Source organism: Opisthocomus hoazin, chromosome 5 (assembly GCF_030867145.1).
Source record: "Opisthocomus hoazin isolate bOpiHoa1 chromosome 5, bOpiHoa1.hap1, whole genome shotgun sequence".
Classification (NCBI taxonomy): Eukaryota; Metazoa; Chordata; class Aves; order Opisthocomiformes; family Opisthocomidae; genus Opisthocomus; species Opisthocomus hoazin.
This window is the reverse complement of record NC_134418.1, coordinates 35,463,911-35,487,466: the sequence shown is the minus strand read 5'-3', so window position 1 is coordinate 35,487,466 and position 23,556 is coordinate 35,463,911. Positions and strand designations below refer to the sequence as shown.

Here is a 23,556-nt window from a genome sequence, read left to right as displayed (position 1 = left end):
ACTCTGGTTATATTGCATCACTGCAAGGCTAAAGGACACTTGACTGCTCATCCTTGAGCCAAACCCAATGCAGACCAGAATGAAAAGCAAGATATTTACTTTTCTTCCTCCAGAGTGCTAAAACGTAGACGGGACTTTCTTTCAGGCACAGCTTGATTAGGGGTTTCCCGCCCAAGTGCTAGGGTCAGGGGGAATGGGGGGGGGGGGGGGGGGGGGGGGGGAATCAAAATTAAAGTTCTCCTTCATAATTCCACGTACAGCTTATCTGTGTTCACGTACCTAAAACAGCAGGGAGTAGTGGGATGGTTTGTTGAGAAGACAGAGCCAGGCACTTCTCAGAGGTACACAGCAGGCACAAGTTACAGCAAGCTGTACTTTCAGATGTAAGGAGAAATATCCCAGTGAAGGTGGTCAAACAGTGCAGCAGGTGCCCAGAGGCTGTGAAATCTCTGTCTCCCGGACCAGCCCTGAGCAACCTCACCTAACACTGAAGTTCACCCTGCTCAAGCAGAAGGCTGGACCACAAGACCCCAGCAGGCCCCTCAGAGTATTTTGCAATCTTTGATCAAACAGGGGGGTGGAGGGGTGTCACAGAGCGAAACATAGCACATGATTGATGGATTATGCGGCTTGTAACTCTACTACAGTCCTACATTATATTTGGGAAAACTGAAATCCTACTAAGTCAAACCTTTAACACAGGAAGAACCTTTAGTAAGATGTATCTGACCAAAATGAAAATCACAAATAGGCAAATATGTAAATAGGAAAACATATTACCTGGCAGTGAGTTAAGTCTGTGCCACTGCATAACTGCTAAATAAGCTCGTAGCATCACCTGCTTTAAAACAGCACATACGCATTTCCAGACAATAATGAATAAACAAGCAAAATTCTTTCCTATTCCTTTTAACTTGTAAAACTGCAAACCTAAATATTTGAATTTCTTCCATAAGCCTTCAGAAAGACAGATCTTTGATGTTTTTAAAAAGGAAAAATTATTTACTTTTGCTGCAGGCAAGAAATTATAATTTCTTTACTAATTCTGCCAAATGGCTGTATCACGCATTTTTTATTTTCATCAAAACAAGCCAATTTAAATTAAGGTTGTCCCATAACTATGCAGTAATCAACATTTTGAGGGTCAGATCAACTTGATGAACCTCTGTTTGACTTCTCTGCCCGAAAGACTCCTCCAAGTCTAAATGAACCATGGGGGAAGGGAGTTTTATTCCCTTTCCTCATGCTTGGCAGTTGTTAGGAAGAACACAGGCTGTAGATTTTGTTTTATTTTGTTCACATAAGCAAAACAGACAAGTCAGTAGTATCCACGTCATTCTTAAACTAAATAAGCTGAATTCAAATCCAGTGATTAATACACTGAAGCCAACAGAGCTTAGCTAAGGAACAGCAAAACTTGCAGGTGAAGGAAAAGAAGGTAGAAGAGGAAGAAAGCAAGAAAGAAGGCTAGGGAGCAGGAATTTTTTAAAAAACAAAATAAATATGCAAAAATAGGCAGCAAACATCCTCTGCACTGGCAAAATACGCAGAACACATGCTCTCACACCAACACGCAAGATGCTTCGAAACCGGGAGCCAAGCCCTCCCGCACTAACAAAGCATTCGTAAAGATTCATCTTTTCAGTATTCAATGTACCAGGATGCTTTCTGGTTTAAACTAGACTGAAGCCCATGATCCCGGACAAAATGCAGACCATCATCAATCTAGAGACAATGGGCAACGTTGACAGCACAGCATCTCATTAATCTTCATTTGTCCTATCACATCCTGTCATTCTTATGCAAATAGCATATTTGAGGATATATCTTTTCTGCACCCCACGATAAGGAGAAGTGAAGCTGTCAGCAGCACCAGGATGTCATCCTACACGACAGACCATCACTTCACTCAGCGCCTCGTGTTTTACATCACAGCTAATGTGTTTGACATTCAAATTTGACCCAGCAGGAGGTAAAAACTATCTGATGCCACAGCAACACGCATCTTGCTTCCTGTGGTAAAATATTCACCAAGGTCCCCGGGGATCTGACAGTCTCTCTTCCTCAGCGGTACCCTTGCTAATGAAGACTGAAACATTGCTTAAGAGGAAAAAAGATAACTGCATGGGCAGGTAATGATAGCTATTCACCCTTCTCACCCAAGAAATACGCTGAGTACTAAAAGGCTAGGAAAACAGGTTCCACTGCAGAAGAAAAAAAGGCCACACAAAACCTGATGAGTTGGTCTAGGTTTTCTTCCATTGAAATCTGTCCGATCACACTGCAAAGCTTGTTCACATGTATGTCTGAGTAGAACATTTAATTTCAAGCTAATAAAATTATACACGGTGTTCAAAATATTTTATACGAGGTTTGTGGGGATGAATGATCTCTCTTGTTAGGCCAACTGATAGATGAGAAGATACAGACAAGCTCCATAAAGTTACTGCAAAATATTTTAGGTATGAAAAAAATCACTCCTGAGAGGGTAAATCACCAAAAAATGAAAAGCATTTTTCCAATTATTGCTCATCAATGCTACTTATAGAATGAAGAATAAAAGGGAAGATTTTACCATTATTACTGATTCAGACTGTTTTGGTTCTGTATCACTTTCAAAGAATGTTCAGAACATCTTGTTCCAGAATATTTCCCTTCCAAGAGAAATCACTTTCTGTATCTTACGTGGCTGAAAACAGTACGTGCCGGTTATGCTTTCTTAGGAAAAACAGAAACTATCCCAAAGTATTTCCAGCATCACATGAATGGGATGCAAAGTAGCTAACTGCTACAAACATGGGATAGAACTTCAGGCTGTAGTAAGAATTCAATACAATCATGACATCTTAGAGAAACGACCTTATCAACAGACATTTGTAACAAGTCAAAACAAGTTTACTATTAAACATAACTTTGTAAAGTCTGACTCAAAATCTACTCACTACCCAGAAGCAACATCCTGTAGTGTTTGCAAGAACGATGAAGCCTGCCCTAGGCTCAGGGGAATACCCTTACATTTGGTATTCCCACGTGTCATTTTCAAATTACAGAATATTAATCACCACATATTTTCAGTTAAGATGCAGCCACTTAAATGAAGATGCTGAATAGATTATTACCAATTTTGTAAGCATAAGTCATCGTACATCTATGAAAACAGGATGCTCCTTTATTGTAATACGTAAGGTACAGGTACTCAGTGACCTTTTTGCCTCAGTCTTCACCAGCAAGTGCTCCAGCCACACCGCCCAAGTTGCAGAAGGCAAAGGTAGGCATGTGTCTTGGTAGAAACAGTTTTAAATAAAAACCTAAAATATCCATTCATGGTTTCTTGCTAATAAAATTCCTATAACCACACAGGTTGCTACTGTGGGGGGCACTGTCTCATTCAAATTTTTCCTTTTCTTTACACTTAGAGTCAAGACTACCAGCTTTACTTGGGGAAAGAATACATAAAATATGTTGTCATCTCAACACAACTGTGCTGTTAGTTCTTAAAAGTTCACCACCCCCACAAAATTCACATGCATAAAAGATATTAAAATTTTACCCACCATACTAAAATGAAAACTTCCAATCCCAGGCTGAGAGGTCTGGATTTGCATCAGTGATATAGGTACAGTTGGCATATATCTAGCAACTTCTATCTAGAAGTTCTCAGTATTGCCTAGTGGCAGTATTGCCCCAATATTGCCAATATTTCAAATACTGTCCCAGTATGCCAATATTTCAAAGAAAAACTAAAATATAGGAAAACAGCATTCACTGTGGGCCCCAGAGAAATCCAGCAAAAGGGAGAATGACAGAGAACTGAATTCCCTGGGGGTGATGGAGGTAACACAGCACAATGTTGAACTGACTCTGATGAAAACTTCCCTTCTGTTCAAACAGATTTTTTTCAAATCCAGATTAGTCTGACCCTAAAGAATAGTCACCAAAGAAAACTGCAACTGATTTGATAAAAGTGGAATCCTGAAAATTTCAATTTTGCACAGACATATTTTTCATATTTTGATGAGTTTTATCATCTTTTACTGAAAACTCTTTGCTACCTCTACTTTGCCATGGCAGGCACACAGATAGTGTGTAAGCAAGCTGCACGCAAGCCTTTGTCAGAACACCACCAGCTGTGTGGCCTCCTTCAGTTCAGGAGGGAAAAGGTTGTGTTCCAGAGGCAAAATAAAAGTTGTTTTTCTCAAGACTTCACCATGTATATGAACCATACTTTAAAAGTGTGCGCTTCATACGTATTTTATGCCCGAATGCTCCAAGACAAATGGAAAAGATTATTCCAGAACCAGCTTAAAATGGGACAATTTCTTAACATTAAAAATACTTAAGAAACTTACAAGAAATCCTGGAAAACATCAGGAAAAATAAATTTCATCAGCTTGTCATCAAATTCATGAATGTTGTGAAGGTGAAAAACTGTGGAATAAAGAACCTTACCAACACTACAAAATGTTTCTTAAAGGAAACAACTTCAGACCGGTCCGCCTACCACACTTAGCTGTGAGAAGACACAGCAGTGGCAGATGGGATTAAAGTGGATTTTCTAGCAGGCTGATGGGTTGGGTTTGTGTTCAAAGGTATTCTGCAGTGTTACAAACCTCCTGTTTTTACAGACTTGTAATGTTCTTGTTGCTTCAGCGGAGCTGCCGCAGGATCTGAGGAGAAATTGCACTGTTTACAGTTGGAAGCCGTATTACTGGCAGCAGCCTAATGGCACCGAGGAGATATTTAATCTTTTGAAAGGAAGTAACTAATGAAACCAACAAACTCCAGCGAACTCCTGCATAAACAAACACAACAGAAGCAAAAACCCACAAAAGCAGTTTGACAGAAGTGTTGTTGCACAAGTTTAATGAGCTTGATTTAAGAAAGAAATCTTCTAGGAAACAGATACTTAAGGCTATCACAGAACATCTTGTTTCTGTTAAAAATTCTGCAGAGAAAAAAAAGGGACATAATCCTTTCTTCTGCCTGGTCTTCATTTTCAAACTTCTACTTTTAATCATTAAATTGATTAGACAACAGTTTGGAAAGTAAAAGAGAATTGAATTCTTCCAAAATCTAGTCTTCTCCAGAGAACAGAATATACAACAATGCATCTATTCGTACCTTGTCTATCATGTCTGGTCTGTTTGTAGCTGCCAAAATTGTCACGTCCTTCAGCTGTTCTACCCCATCCATTTCCGTCAACAACTGAGCCAAGACACGGTCTGCTACATTTCCAGCACCTGAAGAGCTGATTTTTTTGAAAAAAAAAAAAAAAAAAAAGAAAAAAAGGTCACAGCATTAGCTTTCCCTTCCTAGAAAACCAGACAAAGAATGTAAGAACATACTGTTCTTTTCAACGTACAGGGATCCACCGTTTTATCTTAATTCTTTCTGATTTTTATTTTCACCTTCAATCCCTGAAACCGTATTGCTCATACAGAGCGAGTAAATGCAAATAGGAGAATTAGTCCTCCAGAAGATTTCTTGGTGTTCAGTAAAGCAGCTGAGGTTTTTTTACTTACTACCCTGCTACGCAGGTTGTAAAGATTTTAAAACAATGTGGATGTCTGGAATAAACACTTTTAAGACAACAACTAAATTCTTAATTAGTCAGACAAACTTTCATTTTCAGCAGCATCCAAGTGAGTGCTTACACCACCCCATGCCATATAAAAAAAATTCATTATGTATTTTGAAGACTTGCTCTACATTTTTATGTTCTCCCCATCAAATGAGAATAAATTCAGTACTGATCAGCTGCTTCATAATAGTATTGTCAGTCCTTTAACTCAGCTGATTTTCTAGATATCAGGAAAAAAAAAACAAGACTGAGAAAACTCCAGTTTTGAAATCACAGAATCACAGAATGGTAGGGGTTGGAAGGGACCTCTGTGGGTCATCTAGTCCAACCCTCCTGCCGAAGAAGGGTCGCCTACAGCAGGCTGCACAGGACCACGTCCAGGCGGGTCTTGAATATCTCCAGAGAAGGAGACTCCACAACCTCCCTGGGCAGCCTGTTCCAGTGCTCCGTCACCCTCAGAGGGAAGAAGTTCTTCCTCATGTTCAGACAGAACTTCCTGTGCCTCAGTTTGTGCCCATTGCCCCTTGTCCTGTCACTGGGCACCACTGAAAAGAGCTTGGCCCCATCCTCCTGACACCCACCCTTCAGATATTCGTAAGCATTTATAAGGTCCCCTCGCAGCCTTCTCTTCTTCAAGCTGAACAAGCCCAGCTCCCTCAGCCTCTCCTCGTAGAAGAGATGCTCCAGTCCCCTCATCATCCTCGTAGCCCTCCGCTGGACTCTCTCCAGTAGCTCCTCATCTTTCTTGAAGTGGGGAGCCCAGAACTGGACAGAGTACTCCAGATGGGGCCTCACCAGGGCAGTGTAGAGGGGAAGGAGAACCTCCCTCGTCCTGCTGGCCACACTTCTCCTAATGCACCCCAGAACGCCATTGGCCTTCTTGGCAGCCAGGGCACACTGCTGGCTCATGGTCAACCTGTCGTCCACCAGGACACCCAGGTCCCTCTCCACAGAGCTGCTCTCCAGCAGGTCCACCAAATCACCAATATGTGAAAAATGTAAACAGACAAGGCATAAACTATTCTAGGTATGTATTTTTTTAGTTTGGAATTAACTCTGGTAAGCTTGAATTTTATGGAAAATTTACTCAAATTGCTTAACTATATGTAACAAAAAGCCTTATAAACTATTATTTTCACTAAAGCTTTTAAAAAGAATAACAAAATGATGTACCACCTTCTTCCTAGACAATTCTTTGACACATAAATATGTATGCACATACATATACCTATGTGTGTGTGCATATATTCACACGTATAACAAAGCATGCAGAAAAGGAAGAAGACATTGCATAAATCAAATCAAGAGACAAAGCACATATGTTGCGATAAATAATAAATCTCATGAATGGTTGTGTTCTTTGTAAGGTCCTTCTAATTCTGCATAAAAAGGCTCTATTTCTGAAATATCATAAAAAACAGGTGACCGCACACCACAATTTTTCATTTTTGAAAGGATACTAGACCTAGGAGATACTAGGACCATACACAGGTAACTGTATACACTCATCTGCTGGTTGACGCACTACACAAATGATGTGTACGTATTTCTCATAGCACCCAGCTCTACATAAACAGGGGAGGGCCGGGGTAAGCATAGGCAGCAGCTCGTCCCGAAGTTCCCTCTGATGGGCAGGGAAGCTGAAGCAGGCTGGGGAAAGCCGCCGGGGACTGCCAAATAGCGTGGAACACGCTGGTTTCATCCTCCTTTGCCAGAAAGAAGGAGCCCTGCTCTTGGCACATGCCAAAAGCCTCGCCCTTTTCAACATACCCTTCACTTGCAGATGGCACGCACACACCTATATCTTCATTCTACCAACGGGACTGCTCTTCCAGGGCTATTTTCCCCTCCGCTGCACACGGAGGGGGGGGCTTCTTATCTCCACCCTCAAACAGGTTCTTTTCAATATCATTTTAAAAAATTTATCTCTCCAATTCTTTCAGATTCCTCTAACTTCACACTAACAAATGAAAAACAGCCCTATACTTAAAATGAGGTTGAGTTTCTTCCTGCAATGTACATTTTTGTACTGTCACCCCAAATCTACATAGGATTAAGATAATTTTTTAACATCAAATTTTTTGAAAGTGCTTTTCCAGAAGTACTCTTAGATGTTTTTACAGATACACAGGCACCTACACACACAAACATAGTACAATTATCCTGCCAAACACTAGTTTCCATAAAGAAGTATCAGATTTTAAAATACAAGCGCTCCAATTATTTCCAACAGACAGAGAATACACACATGTAGTTGCATAGTAATTAGGTATGTATATTGCTGCTGCCTTGCCATCCACCACCAGCACGCCTGCAACCATAGTGCTTCCTGAATGTCCCATAGCCAAAGCAGCAGTAACGACCCCATCGCTGCTGTACAGATCTCCTCCAAATAAATTCTCTAACTTTCCTATTCTACAACGGGTTCTGCAATCTTCCAGTGCAAAACAGTTAACTTACCAGACCTAGCCTGGAAAATATCTTTGAGGAGCTATAATAAATGTTGGCTAATGGAATATTTAGGTTGCTAAGGAATATTAGAGAAGGTACTGGGGTTAGCTAGTCGTCAGCTTTTCGGTTTGCTGCAGTCACATTAGAAATTCCCAAGTGATACTAGAGCATTTCTACCATACCCGTGGGTCACAGTCCCACTGACTTATAGAGGGCTGAACATGATAAAACACTTCAGGTGTTGGACAAGGATAGTAAATGCTTTTCGAAGGACACAGAGCTTAAAGGAAATTAAAATCAACTTTCTAACATAAGCTAGTCTCAGAAGGGATTCAGGCCTCCCATCTTGTGTAAGTTTCACATTTACTCGACTTCATTCCCAGCAGACTGCACACAAGAAAAAGTTAAGCAAAGTTAAAAAATAACGGTAAGACTGGGACCAAAATGTTACCACTATATGAGATGATCTGAAGGTAGAAGACTTTGGGGGAGATGCTAAACTTCTTTTTCTTTTTAAAGAAACAAAGAAGAAATATTTGGTTTTCAAGAGAGGTGCCTAGAACGGATATTAAATCTTTCCCCAATATAAACACTTCTCTTACAAGTTTCAGGCTAAAAAAAAAAATAAAGTGTTTATTCTAAAGAAAACCGCTACTGTTACAGGAGAATGTACACTGCAAAGACTTTCACACAATTATGGCATAATCAGAAAATTGCAGTTAGGCAATCAGTGACTGCATAACACGGCCCAAACAATGAAGGGGGATACCAGTGCATCATCAGGGGCTTTATTATTACCTGTTAAAAGTGGGGTAAAAGAAATTTTAAAACCACACACACAAAAATTATCAATAACAGTATCAAATGAAGAGGTGTCTGGGACCTATGACATCAGGAATTTTGATTTTCAGTGCTTTTATTTACACAGTTCACTAGGCTGTCATACGATGCGCCAATTTTAGCACAGAGCCTATACAGCAAATTAGGTTCTGGCTTAGCAGGATACCCTATAAGTCACAGGCAGGCACAGGTTTACAGTGACAGATCTCTCTACCAGCTGCTCAGAGCTGCATCAGAGCCACACCATGTGCTCCGAGAGCTCTAGCGCTGCCCAAGCTGTTAACCTGAAGGGTGACATGCAAGTATGCATTTTTCCATTTTCCATGACTTGCCAGCAAGGTTTTCAAATTAATACAGGCAACATTCATTAAGGCTGCCCGGACTTTTGATGCAAACAGCAGCCAGAGAAACAAACTATGCTTAACCCTCCAGCCCCACGAAGGCACTGCCAAAACCAACTTCCAGCCAAGGGGCTGTCTTTACCCCCCCCCCCGCCCCAGCTTGACCTCCGCACATTGATGTCATCATCACAACTGCATGGAAATAGTCCTCAAAAGGCACGTCCTGGTACAAACTAATTTCCTGTCAACACGCCGCCTGCAAATCCAGGCAGTCAGAATTAAGCCCCTCACATAATCCACGCAGGGCCATGTGTGCACGGGTGCGCGTATGCAAGAGCCATGCCCTAACCAGAAATACCTTGAACTTCAAAATAAAAAACGTGTGAGCAAAGAGGAGTCTGGCTGCTCCATATGGGCCTGAGAATTTCAAGTAATCTCTTGTGCTGCCCTAATGAAATACATCAGTCTGTAGGCTACGTGTTTTTTTAATCTTTTTGCCAACTCCTCTTTCTTTAAAATCCTCAATGAAGGAGTTTTAAAAGGCAAAAAATGGCTTTGCTTACAGTTTACTACATTAGTTAGAGCCAGATATCCTCCCCTATGTGATATTTCAGCTAATCCTGCAAGCGTCCCACCAGTCTCAGACCAAGCACACATGCACTCCTGCACAGCACTTCATCTGACCATCAGAGAAGCTTCCTGCATGGCAAAACCCTGTCAGGGAAGACTGTCCATGGATTAAAGCAGACTATTGAAGGAGAATATGGAAAACAAAACCCGTTCTTGGTATTTTATTTTAGCTAAAGACACTTGCAATACACATTTTGACAGAATAACACATACATTCTACAGTGTACCAAAGCCTCGTAATTAATCCAAATTAATTCTGGCCTCATCTGATGGAACTGAGAGACTGTGAGCCCCAGCTCCAAATTCAATATAGCAGGTGAGGGCTTTCCATAGCACCTTTTCTATTTCTTATCTCCTTTGGCCTTATCCAATGACCATTCTAACCAGCTGGATTCAGATCTCAGTGGGCACTGACACTTCCCGTTGAACGTCTTAAGCCACTCTCATACTTCTTCCTGGAGATATAAAAGCAACTGCAGCCTGATTCTATCACTGCATCAAGGAGTACATACAGTTCACTAGCTTATATAGTTCTGCAAGCCAAAGAGATTTTGCTTCCGGACACAACCAGACGTATGAAATCACCAGATTTAAATCTGTCACCCGTCTTGCTATAGGCATTTTTTTGACAGCAACTGACTTCTTGTTTTGTACATTTTTACTTATTTAACTTCCTTTTCTTCTTTCCCTTCCCTTCATCTAACAGATTTTATAATATTTGAAAACTAAAAACAGTCTGAGAATGCAGTCATTACAGTTTCACCTCATGGTGAAATCTGCTAAGCATTACCACTGTTAGCTAATGCAAACGTACACCTGCATCATCCGACAACCTAGAACACTTCCAAAGCCAGTGGAATGAATGTTTTTTCAGAACATCAGATGTCATTTTCATTTGAAAATGTGTTTAAGTCTCAATCATCATTTAAATCCTGTAAAGGAGAAGCAGTGATTCTCCATCCCACCACTGACCTGAATGACATTGAAGCCTGTCTGAACACCTCAGCTTCAGAATCAGGACCTTAATTTAGTTACGCTGCTAACCTGTAGACGTAGAAATGCATGAAATATTCAAACAATAACATTTCAAGCACTCTTAAACTCACAGCAGCTGTGGAGCTACAAAACCAGAAGGAAGCCTGGGAGGGGCCCTCTCCTGAAAATCCCCATTTCTGCACAGATGACCCTAGCTTAGGCAGATCCACGAGGTCGAAGAGGCAGACCTCGGGAGAAGTATCCAGGATAAATTATTGCAGACCAATTAACCTCCACACAGCTGAAATCTACAACACAAGTTTTGTGAGAAGGGAGTACAGTCCACCTTCTTTTCCAAAATGTCGTATCAGGCAAGATTTACATACAGATAAAAGCTGCCTTTATTTTTCCCCCCCCCCCAACGAAGGAATTGCAATCATAATCCAAATTTACAAGTTTTTAAAATACTTGTGGATGTGATATCATCTCAATTCTTTCACTGGAATCTCTGGAAATAATTTCATATCAAAACAAATGTAAAACTCATTGACATGACAAAATGGTTGGTATCAAATAATTAATATAGGTTAAAACAGACCTTTCTGGCAGGACTCTTTGCTTCTTCACAAACTACTGAGGTAAAAGGTTCCTGAAATACCAAAGCCCCCTGCCAGCACACTCCCACGCGCGAGTCACCTCACTTGCACAGTCTGAAGGATTTTTATCGAGTCTGACATTTCTGTCCGGGCTTTGCAGGGGTAACCTGTCAGCAAGGAGCACCTGCCAAGTCTGTCTTTTCAGTCCAACTGCCGTGATCGTAATTAACTGTCACACTGTTTTATTTCCTTCCCTCACAAACGCTGGTGAAATGTAGCTTTGGCAGTTCAAGGTTTTCCACAGCATTAGGGGAAAGAAAAAAAAAAAAAAATCTACTCCAACAGCATTACCAGAAAAGATAGTAATTGCAGCATCTCACCAGATACTGAATTTCACTCAAAAATTCTATCAGTGGGGTATTTTGTCCAGCAGAACAGACACTGCCATGCCAGTTAGAAAAAGAAGACTCTTCCACACAGATATACCTGGCTGAAATATTAATTTAGTCAGAATATTCTTATATCTACAGATAGAAGAGCAGGCCCTTATGGTAGCTTTGAACTTCGTTTCCCTTGAACACTACTGGGGCTTCAAAACCCAAACTTTATTAAATATACTAGGTTTACAGAGACATGCATGTTCACATAAGCAGCACAATATCACTATTTTTTCCCTTTGCTGCTCAAAATCACAATACCTTTTATTTCACATACTTTTTTCTGCTTACAAGCACGATTCCTGTTTTGAGCGCAAAACTGTCACCCACAATTAGTAAATGATTCCTCTATGTACATGCACTCACAACAAGAGGCATTTCATAAAACAAAAAGGCATAGCAAGCATACCTAGGCCTAAGTGATCATAATTAAAACACCACATTCACTTCTGGCACATGTATGGTAGAACTTCAGTGCATATTATTAATTCAGACCACTACAGATACTACAGGCTTGGATGTTATTAAGGAGTCTAAGAGAGAGATACAGCATGCAAATCTTGTATGTTATTAGCTAAATATTTTGGCTATGCATGGAAAAAAAAAAAAAAAAAAAACACACCAAACCTTCTTCAGTGCTAAGGTAAGAAACATTCCCCATTTTCCTGTCTGAGTCTAAAAAAAACTCTGAAAGTAGATAATCCAAAACCATCCCTCCATCAGCACCCTACAGTTGGATGCTGTCGTATTCTGTACGCACTCTATCAGTTATTACCCACTATATTGTTTCACATCTTCCCAGGTTCCTCAAGAGCAAAATTCAAGGACCACAGCAGGGAAATCTCCCGAGGAAACCTGGGGAAGTCGGGGATATTCAGAGGCTCGGTAAAACATTCAGCTTTATGGTCACCTCCAGGCCAAAAGGGTGTTTGTTCTGCCAACCATCGATCCACCCATTAAATGCAGTTCATGTCATTTGGTTTTTAAGACATTAGAAAAACATAGAAATATAAAAAGAACTCCTAGTACTCCTTGAGTGCCCTCCAACTTCTACGCAAGCTTCCTAAAAAGTGAAGATGAGCTCTATAAAAAGAGGAAACAGTGCTCAGCTATCAGCAGGTGACTCTGAAACAAGTGGCCTATAGACTGCTGCAGAGATACCCCAACTATCCTCCAGTCATGCAATCAGCCTCTTCAATTTGCCCAAATTTCTTATTATTGCAGCTTCTAGAAGTTAGTGAAGTAGGCCCAGAAAAATGAAACACAATGAGAGGAGAAAAAAGGAGGAGAGCAGCCAGTCTGACATGGGTTTGGAATCAACAGGCTTTCTTCCAGCAGGCTGAAACTCCAAATCTTTAAGTACCTAGGTGGTGATCCACTGTCCACTTCCATCTGCCTGCAATTAATTCCAGACGCACATCCATGAAAGATGGTCGTCAGACTTTGCTTTCATTTGGCCCCAGCACCATCCAGATGAAACAGGAGGGACGCTAACATCAAGAGTTCTCCTATTCTGTTAATGCTGACATTGCCTTAAAAAAAAAACAAACAAAAAAAAACCCACCACCAGACACCTGATGCACAGTAAATTTCCCATTTCCTTTCTTTCTGTTTTCCTCAGCATTTCTCCTCTGTGCATTCCTGGAATTTAATCAAGTTGAAAACTGTAATCAATCATGTCTACCAGGGAAGCAAGTACAGTTTAAGTTGGAAGTATTACAGACCTAGAAGTAACTAACTAGACTGGATTTCATTTGATCCACCGTCATCTGGAATAAGCTTCATTTGTGAGTTTTAATTACCATTATGCTCCCCTTGTATTTCATCTTCACAAAAAAAAATAAAAATAAAAAGACCTTCAATTGTTCAAGTCCTTCAAGTCCTAACACTGCAGGCAGTTGTAGCCTGCTTGGGCCCATTTAGCGTGGCTAAGCTGACCAGTTCCCATAGACAACGAACACCATACCGCGAATGGAAGCGGTCACCATGTATGCCCACTTCTGATCCCTCTAAATCCTGGCATCTGTTTCAGCTGAGCCTCTGGCAGGAATCCAGACAGAAGCTCAAATCCACACCTTTGGCTGAAGTATCTTGCTGCAGGTCAACTTTGTCACAGCACTCCCAAGCACTGCAGAACAGGCTTACCTACATTAACAGACTTGATTAGTCCATCTAAACTCTGTAGATTTATCCAGGCAGTTGAATGACTTCAGGAAAAGGGTTTACAGATCCAGTCCTGCTTTCACTGACACCAGTGAAAGTCTCTGTCTGAATTATAATACAGGCAAAGTTACAAATTATTGGGGTTTTTAAACAAAAAGAAACAGATGTAAAACACATTGTGATAAAGGATTCTTGCTATACAAGCAGTGTTAATGAGTTTGTTTTAAAATTAAAGGGATTGCAGACATTTATCATATATACACACAACCTATGGGCAATGCTGTTTGCTAAAACTGCTATTCCAAAGGATACTACAAGCTTCACTGTACAATTAACTCATTTCAAAACTTTACTTTTTCACCACTCCTTGCTAGTCCTAAAATAGAAAGCTGGCACTGGACATGCAGCCTTTATTTCCAGACAATATTTCTATGTGGATACAAAATTCCAAAACTTTAAAGAACTCAGGCAGCAGTTAGAAATGTTTTGAATGCCTCACCACTCTACCACATCCAAACACAACTCAGATATTACAGGGAATCAGCTGATGTCCCCCAGTTCAGGGACAACCACTGCCAACATAAGCCAGAAACGCAAAGCTCCTTGCCTGAGCCAACTGCTAGAATCAGGTGCCTCACAACCGAAGAATGGCACAGGGAAACTCCATTTCTTCAGTGTATTCTTTGTTCACTTTCTTCTGCCTTTGCATGAGTAATATTAGGGTGACAATACCTCCTGCAGCTCTACTACTGGTAATTTATCCTGTGCAAGGTGGTTCTCTGATGAGAACCTCTATCCTACCTAATGCCACTTTGTTCTGTCCCTGCAGTGTCTAGCCCGTAGCTTTCACTGGTAGGATGCACCACACTGACCTTCTTCATGACAGAGGCTGCCAATTACACCTGAGAATTTGCATAGATACAGAAATGCAATGGTGTGTACTGTATAAATACATGTTAAGATATTCCAGACAGACAGACAGCTTGGTTTAAAAAGAGAAGATTTATCACAGGCCCTGTTAAAAGCAGAGGTGGCACAGTACAGAAGAGAAGCTGCTGTTCTTCACAGCTTCATTTAGAAGCCTGAGGGCCTCAAAAGCAAAGACTGCAAATATTTTAATACCTAAAGTGAAAACAGTACATCTTTCAGAGGTTCTAAGCATTTTAAATTGTGGCTTAGGAATGTACCTATCCTCCCCCTGCAGTATACAGGGTAGCATACCTCCCTGGAAAAGAATCATCACGTTGTAGTTTCAGGGGATTGGTACCAAAGTCCCTTCTGTCACTTCTAATGCCACTCTGAAAAGGTTAGCATTATTCATCTCCAACTTGTTTTGGCCTCCACAAGTCAAATACAAGCTACTTATTTTGTCCCTCATCTTTTTTTTTTTTTCTCCTTTGAAAATGGAATTTATCAGTGTCTTTCACATCAGTCTACAACATTTCCCATCTTACATTACAAAGATTCGCAGTTAAATGGGAAAATGCTTTGCTTCTGAAAAACAAGGAAAGGAACAAATATGTCTCTTGCCCAAAAATCCTAAAAATCCTACTTATATAAACAACGTCCCATTTTCAAAGCACAGAGATTTCTTAAGTTCAGCAAACAGACTGTCTGTGCTGCATTTACACAGAGCCACGTTCATTCATCACCTTCAAGTCTAATTACCAAGCCATTTCCCTCTTGGCAACCTCTAATGGCCAGAAGAATCAGGTTTTACATGGTCAGGATACCAAGGGACAACAAATACCCATAACTCTTTGCAGCTGCGCAATTTGTAAAGCCTCTCAAGCTTTGTCCTGGGAAGGGACTACTGCGAGGCCAACCCTTCTCCTCAGGCACTGCTGTATCTGCACCAGTCCTGTGGGTCTCGATCCAGCGCAGCCTCTCCTACATAAACTTGTTACAACAACTTTCAATAGTAAGGAGAAAGAAAGAAAAGTTTAACCTGCTCATGGAAGCACACACTAGTTATAACCACAGAGCAGTGGAAAATGCATCCATGCATCGTGTAGTTCACCTCTCCCGGTACACGACTGCTCCTCGCTGCACGCTAATCCACGAAACGTCAGTTCTCTTTTAAAGGCGTCAAGCAGTAGGTTGCTGGAGCTCCTCCCATATGACTAACAGTGAAGGAGAATTCTCGAACAAAAGCCTTTTTTTTTTTGCAGAAGTGTTTCTTCTCTCCATCATTTTTCCTGCTCAAAACTCATCATGACACCTCTAACATTCTACCATCTTTTCTTCCACAGGTTTATCATCTGTTCTTTAGAATCAGTTACAGTCAATACCTCCCTTTTTTCTTTACAGTTGGTCCATTGAGCCCCTAATTTTTTACTTTCAGTTCTCTGTAAACTTCCTCTAACATCTCAACATAAACCAGACAGAGACGGGAAAAATATCTTCCAAGAGTGCTAGAAGCGCAGTGTAACAGAACAAAATGCAGAAACTAACACAGCTCAAATTATCTGTCTTCACTGTCACATTGGAAACTCAAGGCTATTCAGAATCACCCTCTCATCTTCTTGCATCAAGGATCTCCAGACTTCTCCATCGAGCAACTGCTCCTTACACTGAGCTATCTTTCTTCAGAGGTGCAGGATTATGTTTTTGTAAATTCTCTTCGAGGCTGGTATTTATCCAGCCCATGTTTTTAATTCTTTGATTAATATGTATTAGTTTGTTGCCTAAATACAAAATTCGGAGGGGGGTGTGGACAGACAAGAAGTTAAACCCAGGAGCTCATTTCATATAGATAAAATACACAGAACTAGATTCTAAACAGGCTGGATAAGAAATAATCTTTCCAGAAATTATATATTTTGGCACTGAACAGTGTCAATTCATATAATTTTTTATTACTTGAAAGTATTATGTCTTGTAACTAACAAATGCATTTTGTAAAACAAAATTGCTACATGAGACAGTTACATTAGTGAGAGTGTTAGGTGTATTACAATTATGGAGTTATGGCTTGGGAAAGTATAATAAAGAAAAAACTGTGGCATATCTGAATGCAGCTACAGTGTTTGCCACGGAGTAACAGCTTGTGCAGTGACAGAGACCCCTCTACATGATGCAAAGGAGACATATTGAATGGTGCAAACCAGAAAATTCCTCAGCTTTCTTGAACTATGTGTATTGTAGTTAATTACAAAGTCTGTTGGTTTGTGCGCACCTGCTAGTGAGAAGGGATTGTTTAGTGATCTCAACAGAAGGTTAGGAGCAGAAGGTTTGTGTTGTAAACCCACAAGCATTAGTCAAATCTAAACAAGTAATAATGGGTTAATGAATACTTGGCAAAGTGCTTTGAAGAGCAAAAGCATTAAGCAATTACTGAATGTTATTTCACATCTGTATTTCCAATCTGAACTATGCATAAAACCACCCTCATAATTTAATAGTTTAGGCTTCTCTGTATCTCTGCATATGTCCTCTCGGGATCAGGAGAGGTCACCTACCCGGGAGATTTGGGATGCAGCACACTCTGCACAAAGCCCACCACCCACAGAATCCTAACAAGGACTTAAAGTGAGAGAAAAAACTTTTACCAAGCTGTATCACAGAGTGTTTTCCACTGCCAAGCCAGAGAAAACTAATTCAACCAACAGAGGGAACAGGGAGACAATATAAACAGGTGTTTCCTTGAAAACTTCAGTATAGTTAGTAACAGTACAGGAAATGGATCTCCAGAGGCCACAAATCGTTAGTATCTCTAATGCATTTGCAAATTCCTACTGTGCAAAGTCAGCCTGTAAAAAAAGGCCATTTCTAATAAGCACCTTGTCTGGTTTCCTACACCATTTAATTTCAGATGAATTTTATGAGAACTCTGCTACATATTTTACCTCCCATCTGGTTCAGATTTGACAATGAAATATTTGTGTGTCCCACCCTGTTCTTTTTAAAGCTCCAAAAACAGATGTCTCCAGCACAACACAATTGCAGCAGGTCACACTGCATTCTTCAGCAAGCTGTGCCAGGCCTACTACCCCCCACAGACAATTCCAGGTAAGGTAAAATTGGGTTGTTTACCCCTAAAAGAATAAAGGAAACAAACAAACAAACTCACTCAACACCTCGAGGGCACTGTGTGAAAAGGCTGGTTAAAATGTACTATGGCTTACTCTTCCAAAAGGTTTTATCTTGATGAAGTGGTGTTTCTGAAAGCTAAACACATTAAGAATTGCAGCAGGGAGAGATATCTCGCCCCCGCCCCCCCCCCACCCCAGCTTGATTCCAGCACACGTATTTGAGCCTTCGCTGTTGTGATAAGCAGGCAGGTGCTCCAGTGCGTACCACATGGTGGCCAGCATTTCTAGGAAGTTTACAAATTTCATAGTTGCATACATTACATATGAGGAAGATGATGATGAAGACCTCTTCTATCAAGTTTTGCATTTCCATATGAAACTGTGTTCATTTCTTACAAGTTTCACAGGGCGGCTCTATGCCTCATGTGATGCCACCTCCTATAACATAAATGATTTATTTGTGTCACTGAAATGTCAGAATGACACCTTTCGCCTTTCCTGCAGATACGGATAGTCCTTTTGCAATACAAAGGAATCTGTATGGATGCCAAGGTAGCTTCTTTTCCAGAAAAATGAAGTTGTGACATGCCTTTAAACTGGACAAATACTTTCTATATGTACACATTTCATTTTTTTTTTTCTGTTTTTTTTTGTATGAAAAACTAAGTACTTGCTCACAGCAAGTAATGGCGTTTTATAAGCAGGATCACCCAAGAAAGACCACTTCCAGAGTCGGTCAAATCTTAAATGCTAGAGTAGCAACTAAAACCTGCTATAATCCTTCTTCAGACAAGACCTAAACATCTCTCGGAATCATCACAAAGCAGGATATTAAAAAAAAAAAAAAAAAAAAGCATTGTTAGCTGCTTGCACAATGATCCCTTTTTAATGTCATATGTGAAACGACCCAAGTGTTCCCAAATCTTTTCATGAAGTTTTTCCCAGTCTGGAGAACTGTTACAACGTAAGTGTAAATTTAGATGTATGAGTAGTCTTCTTGGAAATTTGTGTTATATAGCGTATGATCATATTGTTTGCTTGATGGAGACACTATACTAGGCCAGTGCAACAATCCTGGGAAAAGAAAGGAGTTAGCTTGCATTTATTTCCAGTAACTAAAACCACAGAAAAGAGCTAAAGGGCATGAGAACCAGTAGAATCATTCCCGCTAATGAGATGAGAAAGGAGGAACTCCACCAGCTTACCTGTTTATGCCAAGTTAAATACACTTGAGTAGAACTCACAAACACTATTCTTCTGCATGTGGAATGAATACATTTAATAAAATAATTCTAGAAAGGTAATACACTTGTGATTGCACAATGTAAGAGTAATTTATAAGAAAATAACGTCTGTGATCTTTGTAACAGGATTACTTACTTTCCCCTTTCAACTGCCAAGGCATCTATTTCATCAAAGAAAAGAATTGAAGGAGACACTGCTCTGGCTTTCCTAAAAATCTAGAAAAACAACAGTGAAATATTCAATTTCAAGGGATGTAGAATTTTTACAGAATGCTATCCCCCCTGCACACCTCAAAGGCTACAGAGCACCACAGAACAGACATAAGCCTTGTCGTCTTTTTTTTAAAACAAACAAAAACCAAAACAACCCAGACCTTTTAGAAGTTATTCATAATAACACACAATGCAGGTTTATAGTGAAAGCTGCTACTGGATCCCAAATTTGACATGCATCACTAGGACAAAACAGGAGGAAGTTAAAACTTTAACACAAAATATCCCTTCTGCTTTTTTTTTTTTCTTTTCTTTTTTAAGCTTAAACCAGAAGGGTTTTCTTTAAAGTTTAAATATAACCTTATAAGCAGAGAAGAATTTGAATGCCAGGAAAGCTTAACATATAACATTATGTATAGCTTGCTCTTTCTCACCTCTCTCACTGCTCGTTCAGACTCACCAACATATTTATTCATCAACTCAGGTCCCTGCAAAATTTAAAAAAAAAAAGTTTAAAAAGCACATTATATTTACATACAAAATGACTAACGCAATCTGCCAGTGTTACATTACTTATGCTGTTACAAGGAATTTTGATAATTTGTCACTTGCAAGTTTTTTTGTGCATTTTTACACTTACCTCCTACCTGTACCAAGTCTTCCTCCATTTGTTATAGCACTGTGCATGCATGTAAGTATAAGTGTAGGTTAGTCCTCTCATCATAACACTTTCCTAGTACCTTCATGATAAATGGAATTAACCAAAAAAATAAACACTTTGGGATTCTTAAAAGTTGTTGGCTCAACAACAGCAACAAGGGGGCTGCAAATCAGCCAAAAAGATGAATTACAGAACAGCATTTACTTGCGCTCTCAACAGGCACCCTGCCCAGCCAAGCATCAAACAGTGACTTAAACCAATGTTTAACAGCGCTTCCTTGAACTTGACAGTTTGCAGGACTAGAAGGAAGAAGCTGCCATAGCAGTACACCTGAAACCTATCCATGAGGCACTCCATCCCCAGTGAGAAAGCTGTTCAGTGTCTTAGCTCATTGGCATTCCTTTTCCTCTCTGCCCAAACAGCCAAGCATGATTATTAGTGCCAGCTGCTGTGGTGCCTGTTTATACTCACAGCCCCGTCCACTAGGAACAGAGCAGAGCGCAGAGGGTCATTGCTCCAGTCTCGAAAAAGTACTTACAAAAAGTAAAAGAATGGAGAATTCTTAGAGTATTTTCTGTTCTGCTATATCCTGTAGGACAGACTGCTTAAATAATGCTCCCAAATGCGACTAAGATTCTCGTGGAATTGGTAAAGGCTCATGGACTTCAGCCTGGTTTGCATCAACATTGACCCACAGCCGCCACCAACAGTGATTATTCACTGCGCTGAATGAAGAGAGCCAGTGGCTTCAATCTGTTTTCCAGAGAACAGGTGTCCTCCCAGTTTCACCAGCAGAAAGACATCCTTCTTTACAGTCAGAAAACTGAATAACCTCCCTATGCTTCACAGCTGCGAGTACCTTCAGATAATGCTCACCTCAGAGTGGTAAGGCAGCTTTAAACAGCGGGTACACATCAGAATTAAGAATGTGTTGCAGACACATATTTATACACTGGTAGTGATGGAGCTTCTGTTACAACCCCTCTCTTAATGGGACCATCTGGGCTTTGTACCCAGACCAGCAGAATACAGATTCACTACTCTAAAAATGCAGCACACTGTTTTTTGCAGTCTCTCCTCTCCATGATCATTTTCATTCTTGCAATAACAGTTAATGCACAGACTTTACGCTGGCACCACTGAAAAGTACCTGTGCATAGGGGAAAAAATATACTCTAAAAAGAAAAGCACAAATCCTCAGATATCAGCAAAGCATCCAGGCAATGCCACTACTTTTATTTATATATTTTCAAAGAGTTGCCCATTACCCAAAGGACCAGGTGAGATAGTGCAGTAGCCAGCCCTAGTGTACCACCACAACCGTACAAGGGTTGGAAAAAGAGCACTGTGTGCCTTGCCTGTAGGAAATGTAAATGATACAATTAGCATTGCTTCCTTTCATCAACATCCACCCTTAAACAACTGCTGCACTATCTAAAGCATCACCAGCAGGCTTTCAACAACTTCAAAATTTGAGTCTGTTGGATACTTGTGTGGCAACAGAATTATTCAGACGCATACTTGAAGAATACAGGAAAGAAACAGAGAAGGAAAAAAACAAGGTAAGAGAGAAGCACAAGGCCTTTTCCTGCTATTCACTGTGGACACCGAACATGAGGAGCACGCAGCAGTTTGTGCAGAACAGGCTTGCAGCTCAGAGACAGCACCCAGCTGCTCCGGGCCCTTGCCATTCATCACGTTCAGTGCAGATGAGGAATCCGATAGCATGGGGCTAACAAATCCTTACAGAACAAGAGTGCAGTCTTCTCTTTCAGTCCAGCTTTCTGTTAAACTGCACTGATACACTGAGAAACCTCTGCAGAGTCTACCCACAATTACAGATTTATTAACTTCTTCTTGGAGCCTGTGGACCTTCTCTTTCATGCCCTTATTCTCATAAGTAATCTTCATTCACATCAGTATTCTCATGGAAACCAACATCATACGCATCACTGCCAATAGTGTTCTCCTTTAGTATGACACAACATCAAATAGCCTGACATTTTATTTTCTTTTGTCTGAGAAAAAAAAAAAAACTTAAAACCAAAAGTATTCTCTTTGAGCTTTAAGGTACAATATAATTTCAGATGCTTAGAGTTTTATTTTTAATTAACCAGTAAAATATGATCAAGGCAACATCAAAGCAATAAATACTGTTTAAAATGTTTCCAAAGAGAATTATTTTGAACGCAGGGTTTTGCTGTAAGCTTTGACAAAGTTTTTCTCCATTTTTCTTTTCATTAAGCAGCAACTCCAGGTGAAAGACCACTATGTATTAATGACCTCTGCCACTACATGTATAATTTTCATGAAAATGGATTTGAAGGTCTCCTAGTTCACCACTCATGAGCGATACCAAAACTGCCATGCAGAACCATGGCTTTTATTGCACGCAGCTTGGAATTCTTATTACACATGGCAATAGAGGAAAAGACTCCAAAGTAAGAGCAAACACACACAGAACAGGAGAAATTGGTATACATTGCACCTCACGCAAACAAAACCACAACACAACAACAAGAAATGTTCAGAGAAGCTGGATGTAGAAACTGAACTGGGTTAGCTCTGGTCCCACCTGAGCTGAACCCTCTGCCTTGCTCTGTCTGCAGATGGGCTGTCCTTTACCTGAGATTGACGGCAGCTCTTTCAAAATATCTGCAAGACAAGCAGTCAATCGGCCACCACAATGTCACCTGCTGTCAGCTGACAGTTTCTAATTTTCACAAAGATCACCTTCTCTTTTTAGGAAAGTTGCTTTGAAGTCAGAGGCCACTCAAGAAATACCAAGAGGAGTTTGTTTAGGTTTGGGTTGTGTTTTTTTTTCCCAATGCTTTTCTAATTAAATTTTTCTTTAAAAATCACATTACATGAGCCCAACTTAGTCAACAAGCTGACATTTGTTGAACATTATTTTTGTCACAGTGGTGAGCGTAATGAGTTCTTTAAAAGCCATTTATAGCTGTTGATATACTGACCAAGAGGTGCTAGTAACAAATGGTCCAGTTTAATGATGCATAGCTCTGTTCTCTTCTGCAACAAGCCATCTTCTATATGACAGGACATGGGGAAAAAAAAACAACCCACCCTGTTCCTTCTGGTCAATTCCACGGTGACTCCAAAAGCAGCAAAAGATTTGGAGCAGGAAATTGGTAGAAGTAGTTGTAGCTTAGCCATGCATATAAGCACACCATTTGTGAGCTACAATCCAGACTAACAGTGTAAAATCTGCCCATTCAGGCCCACTGTACACTGCTGAGTTTTGTTTATTTAGCCTCAAAGTAGAGACAGTTTCCAGGTATGCTCTGTTTAAAGACTATCCCATGCTCATTTATAAGATACATTCCCTTTGTATCATGCAACTATCCACTTGTTTACACTCTGGATTGGGTG

The 23,556-nt window shown here is 40.3% G+C and overlaps 1 protein-coding gene across 1 annotated transcript in view; it reads right to left on the bottom strand.

Annotated features, from left to right (window-relative positions):
* Positions 1–23,556, bottom strand: part of AFG2A (AAA ATPase AFG2A) — a 209,182-nt gene that overhangs the window by 142,216 nt on the left and 43,410 nt on the right. The window contains 3 exon segments of the mRNA XM_075420941.1: positions 5,122–5,248; positions 19,429–19,508; positions 19,940–19,993. Of these exon segments, the coding sequence (XP_075277056.1) occupies positions 5,122–5,248; positions 19,429–19,508; positions 19,940–19,993 (261 nt within the window).